The sequence below is a fragment of the Syngnathus scovelli genome, chromosome 9, assembly GCF_024217435.2.
Source record: "Syngnathus scovelli strain Florida chromosome 9, RoL_Ssco_1.2, whole genome shotgun sequence".
Lineage (NCBI taxonomy): Eukaryota > Metazoa > Chordata > Actinopteri > Syngnathiformes > Syngnathidae > Syngnathus > Syngnathus scovelli.
Genome location: NC_090855.1, coordinates 8,914,579 through 8,920,764, shown reverse-complemented (window position 1 = coordinate 8,920,764; position 6,186 = coordinate 8,914,579). Strand labels below are relative to the sequence as shown.

General features: G+C 42.0%; 1 protein-coding gene across 1 annotated transcript; it reads right to left on the bottom strand.

Annotated features, from left to right (window-relative positions):
- Positions 1–410: 410 nt before the first annotated feature.
- Positions 411–4,183, bottom strand: pou3f2b (POU class 3 homeobox 2b). The gene has a single exon (XM_049729886.2). It carries the CDS (start codon positions 3,703–3,705, stop codon positions 2,524–2,526), a length of 1,182 nt encoding a protein of 393 aa, XP_049585843.1. The 5' UTR covers positions 3,706–4,183; the 3' UTR covers positions 411–2,523.
- Between the last annotated feature and the right edge of the window lie 2,003 nt (positions 4,184–6,186).

Below are 6,186 nucleotides of genomic sequence, written 5' to 3'. Positions count from 1 at the left end.
ACCCTGAACTGTGTAATATTATTATTATTATATTATTATCATTATTATTATTTTATCATGGGAAAGTATTGCCTTGTGGCTGGAATAACATTCCATTGTGCGTTTGGAAGGAATTAAACAATCAGACATTTTTAAAGCACGGCTATAATACCTCAAAAGCGTTCAAATTATGTTTTAAGGTATGTTTAATGTCTAAAATTTAATTTCAGTGCCTTTTTAGTACTGTTCAATTTCAAGGATAAAAGGGTCATTTGGCTCTCCATCTACCGGGTCTGATAATGAGAATAATGAGAAAGTCCGTTTTTAAAAAGCAACCTGGTGCACAAACACAAACAATATTCAAGACTTTGGCCTTAAATAAAGGTAAGAATGAGCTAACTTTTGACCGAAAAACACATTTAGTCCTTCCATTGGAAAAAAAGCTGTTTAATATCAACCCCATATTTAAAAATGTGCAAGTCCGTTTGTTCGTATAAGACATGAAGCACCCACACATTAACCACCTCTGTAACCCCAGTTTCAGCCAGTGAATATGACGTCATATAACCAGTCAAACTGACAGACAAACATAAAAATAGCAAAAAAAGGAAAGAGAAAAAAAAAACGTAATCCCAGAAAAACAGGTAAAAAAGCGTTGGATAGGTGCAGAGCAGATCCAAATCTTACAACTTGAACTTGCAGTGAATTTGGACTTGAATCGATTGATTAAAGCTGGTGAAGAAACATTTCATCGTAACGAGGGGTTTTCCTGCTTTCTCGCGGGTTTAAAGAAAAACTCCGGGGAGTAAAACACACCCCTCAGAAATGCTTGAAATTTTAGGATAAAATTAGAGTCCATCTACTGAACAAAAAGATGTATATATACATATAGATGTGAAAATTGAAATAAAATACTGTTCCCAGCGAAACCAGAGACTTCGTTTTTACCTGTATCGTCCTGTTTCCTCCACAAAGTTCATTCGAAAATAAATTACAAAAACAGACAAATACAAACATAAAACAGAAGGCTGATGAAAAACATCAGTGAAGATGAAACAAACTTGAAATAGCGCAATAATAATAATAATAATAATAATAATAATAATAATAATAATAATATAAAATAATAATAATAATAATAATAATAATAATAATAATAATAATAATAATAATAATAATAATAATAATTTGATCAAATGCTGATTTGGGGGTCATATTAATAGCCTATGTTTTTTTTGTGTTTTTTTGAATTACTTGCTCTTTTTAACTTATTTTCAGTCGCTCCCACTTGTGATTTGTGATGAATTTTTAAAATCACTAATGGTTTTTATTTTAAAATTCATTCCATAAAGCATACGTGTGAATCTGTAACAGAATTTACATTTTTCTGCAGTAGTATAGAACTCCTAAAACGATTTGAACGGAATTTACATGACGTAAAAAAATATCTCAAATGCACCGGCGAATGCGCAGAGCCATAAATAATACACAGACACAAGGCAGCAGGTAGATTATGAAGGAAACTGGATTTGAAAAAGTCTGTTTCTTGAATAATTGAAAAAGTGCCCCAGTGTAAAAAAAAAAAAAAAAAAAGAAAGAAAGAAAGATGGAACGATGACATTTAAAGTACAGTATTTACAAAAGTGAATGCAAATGTTATAGAAATCAAGAGTCCGTCCTGACCTGCGGATGACGCAACGAATCTTTTTGGAAGCTGGGCATCTAAAGGAGAATACAGGCGAGGGTTGGGGTGGGATTTTTTGATTCATAATAAGCTAGACATTATCCTCTTGATAGCTGATCACATCACAGCCACGGCCATGAGTTTTAGTCGGCGAGCCACACAAATATAATCATCAATATCTTAATGGTAACATTGATCCGTGTTTGTTTTGGATGATGAAATACAGACTGACCTCAGTTATTGTAGAATAAATAGGAGCTGGATGGCCTGCTGTCTCCGCGCAAGAAAATGAATGCAAAGCTGACAGATGCTCACCCTGAGCTAGACTCTTTAGTGGCCCCCAGCATCCAATCAAGCAGCAAGCATCCCTGCTGCATGGAGCTACACATCTAAAACGCCTTTGCTTTTTTTTTCTTTCTCCAATTATTATCTTTTTTTTTCCACACACGGAAATAATGTGTTGATAAAGTGGCCAAGCTATTCTGCTGTTTAAGAACGGGTGCGCACGTTTGGCGTCGAAAACAACAGCATCCTTTTGCCCTCCCCTCCCCTCTGTTGTTCTAATTCCATGACACAATGGGGGGGCTACACCTTGAAACTGCGTCGAATGGACTCACAGTGCTCGGCTGGTATCCTCAGAACAGAAGAGAACACAGGTTGATGTTCCTTGAGCTCTGTAGAGAGATGAGAGGGGGGTCGTCCCGTCCCCCCTCTTCTGCTCTCCTTCCGTGTATACGTACGTACTCACTGCTATTCATTATACATAAAACACCCACTATCGTTTCATAGTCCAGTGATTTATATATAACTCAAAATTTCGGCCAAGTCCTGTCGGAGCGCTCCAAGATGCGAGGCGGAGCTCACTGAACCGGGGTTTGGACCCCGTGGTGGGGCGGCGTGTCCCCGTACACGTCCTCGCTCCCCGGCAGAGCTCCTCCGGGAGGCGTCATCCGTTTCTCCTTCTGTCTCCTGTTACAAAACCAAACCCTCACCACTTCTTTCTCCAAATGTAGACTGTCCGCCAGGGAGATTATTTCCGACGCTGCGGGTTTTGGGCACTTCAAAAAATGGCTCTCCAAAGCCCCCTTGACGCTGACCTCGATCGAAGTCCGTTTTTTCCTTTTCCTGCCCTGTGCGGCGATTTTGTCCAAGCTGGTCGGGCTGCCTGAAGTGGAGTCCGCCTCCTCCAGCCACTTGTTCAACAGAGGCTTCAGCTTGCACATGTTTTTGAAGCTGAGTTGCAGGGCCTCAAACCTGCAAATGGTGGTCTGGGAGAACACATTCCCGTACAAGGTCCCTAGAGCGAGCCCCACGTCCGCCTGCGTGAAGCCCAGCTTGATCCTGCGCTGCTTGAATTGTTTGGCGAACTGCTCCAAGTCGTCCGAGGTCGGCGTGTCCTCGTCCGAGTGGTCGTGGTGGTGGTTCGGCCCGTGCTGGTGCTGATGCTGCTGGGACGGCGGATGGCTGTGCTCGCTAAGGTGCGGACTGTGGTGGTCCTCGTGAGGGTCTCGTAGGTTGTGGTGGTGCAGCCCCTGGCCGCCGCCCGGCCCCGGGATCAGACCGTTGACGCCGAAGCTCGGCTGCGAGTAGATCAAGCTTTGGCCGTTGGTGGTTGCCATGCTGGGAATGTGCGCCGCTGTGGTGGTCCTCCATGCCCGGGCGTCGTGGTGGTTCCCGCTGTGCGCCGCCTGGTGCACCTGCAGATGGGACGGCGCTCGCGCCTGGTGCTGCAGGTTGTTGCTGGAGTTGTGCATGTCGTCTCGGGCGCTCTGCACCGCCGGTTTAATGTCCTGCTCCGATGACCACGGGGCCGCCTCCCCGTGGGACAGCGCGGCGATCCACTGGTGAGCGTGGCTCAGCGCGTGGCCGTTGCCCTGCAGCTGGTAGTCGCTCTGCAACAGGCTCTGCGCGTCCCGGTACGCCGCGGCTTGCTGCATGCTGCCAGGCTCCGAGTGCACGATGGATGCGCTGGAGGTGAGGATGCTGTAGTGGTTAGACGCTGCGGTCGCCATGACGCTCGGAGCCGGACTGGTAGCTCGCATTAGAACCAGCTCGCATTTGACGCACGCATCCTCTAGTCTGCTGCCTACAGGCGGCTCCCTCCCCGGCGCTCTGCCGAGTGGACGCCGAGACTCACCTGCATCTCCGCGCCGCTCCGCCCCGCGCGCTCATTGGTCGTGCCAAGCTGATGGACGTAGTTGCTAGGGGCGACGGCGTGCCGATTGGCCGCGGGGAACGCGTTTCTCTCTTTGGTGATTGGGGTGTGAGAGGAGGCTGAGTGAAGGAAAGCGTTGGAGTGCAGCATGGAGGAGCGGAGCGCAGCGGCGGCTTCGGCAGAGGCAGTGCAACTGTAAGAGAGAGTTGATTTACTTGGATTATCACGCACTGTCATGACTGACGTCTCAGGTGTAGCTGTTATTTCCAGAAAAGCGCTGATGATGGATATCGATCGCTGTCACTATATTGTCGTGTTGAGCCTGTAGTAAATGGTGTGTGTCTAACATCCTCATCTATTTGCGTATAGATCTTTAATTTGGATCTGCATCGTGTCGATAAACAGTAGATTGTCACGTTAAATGTTTGTAGAAGCAGTCAGTTTTGTTAATATATTGTATTCAAGGAAATATTGCTGTACGGGCAGCTTTTGCCACTTAATAATTAATAATTAAATTTAATTTAAAATTTAAATTTACTTAATTTCAAGTAGCCTTGCATTTAAGTTTGGAATGTTTGACTTATGATGCAATTCAGTCCCAAACTGACAAAGTAGTTAAACATGGTTCAAAACAGCACGTATTTAAAACTTTAAATATTTGCAATTCTAAAAGGATCATTTAAAGATGCGCCATTGTTGTACATGTTTTCTAAATGGCAGCCGGCTCAGTAAATAAAACCGGCTGTCATTTGAAAAACAATAAAACGTTACATGTATGTTTTTTAATTAGTAAATAGCTCCAGATTATAAAATTTCTAAGGCAAAAAACAACAACAACAATATAATACGTCTTTGAAAATAAAGCTTTGTGGGGATGTACGTATAAGTGTGATGGCCAGACAACAATTTGTTGTCTTATTATTAAAACGTTTGAAAAAGGACCTCAAGCCAAATTGTTTTCATTGTATTTGTGTTTGATTAATTGTATTTGATTTGAAAAAGAACTACCCAAACATAATAATTCCTAGTCATTAGCATTTAAGCAAACATATAAATGTATTTATTTATTTATTTATTTATTTATTTAACTTTCAAAATCTTCAAAAACATTTAAGTGGATGCTTTGTATTCAATTTGAATAACTAAAATCTAACTGTTGTTATTGTCTTATAAGAAAAACACACTTTCCTTGTGATGATGAGACTGATAATGTATTTACATGACCTCAAATTAGTTGTACACCATTCTGCAAGTTTACCGTTATAAAAACAAACTTGTGAGAGCCCCCTTACGTCACCAAAAGAGATCTTTAAAATAATCTCAGCACTTCTATCAGTCAAAACACTCAAGTTTAATGGCGTGTGGGAAAACTGGCTGCTCATCACCCAGTGAAGCACAAACAGACCAAAATAAATTAAGAGACAGTTTAATGTCCAAACCGAGGCCTCCGGTCCAGAGCAGAGGGAACAGAAGGAGCAGGCTTCCATCCCGCCCCAGGAGCAGGACTTTGTCCGGAGAGGCCGACATTCCTGGCTCGCCACTGCTGGTTGCCATAGGGAGACGTAAATGAAACAACAGCAGTGGCGTTGCTCCCTTCCCCCTCCCTGAATGCTCCTGTTCTATCTAAAAGCCTCTATTTAGAGAGGCTCTCTGCTGTGGGGACAAAGCCTGGCCGGGGATAAAGGAGGGAGGAGGAAAGCGCACGGAGCCCTGAGAGGTAGAAAAGGAGAAGGAAACCAAAAAGATGAGAGATTATGTCCCTCCTCAAAGCTGCTCCTCACACTGCAGTGAGATAAAGCAAAATAAATAAATAAAAAATAAAATAAAAAATCCAACGCCTCCCAAGGTAAACAACAATTTCATTGTAAAACACTTCAATAATTCACTATATACGTACGTCCATGTATGCAAAAAAGCGGCATGTCCCAAATGAACTCAATAAATCAATCGACAACATTCTTTATTTGTACAAAAATGTAAATTAAAAACTACTCAAATGGACAAAACTACAATTCAATATTTAATTAAACTTGATCATGTAGAAAAAAATTGTAATAAAATTATGAGACAAACTAACTTTGAGGAAAATAAATTATCCAATTGAAACATTTAAGTTCTCAAATAGGCACTCCAGGGGGTGTACGTAATATTTGAAAATATCTTAGCAATCTTTTCAAAATAATCATTAAATGATCTCAATATTTCAGGAAAATCCAAGTTGATACTATGATTTATATTCAGTACAGGCTATTATATCCTAAAAATGTCCTCCTCATACCAGAATGGTCACATTCCACCTATAGGATCACCTGCCAAACATTTGAAAAAATGTAAATATAAGTGAATAATTTCTTTTTGAGAACAGATA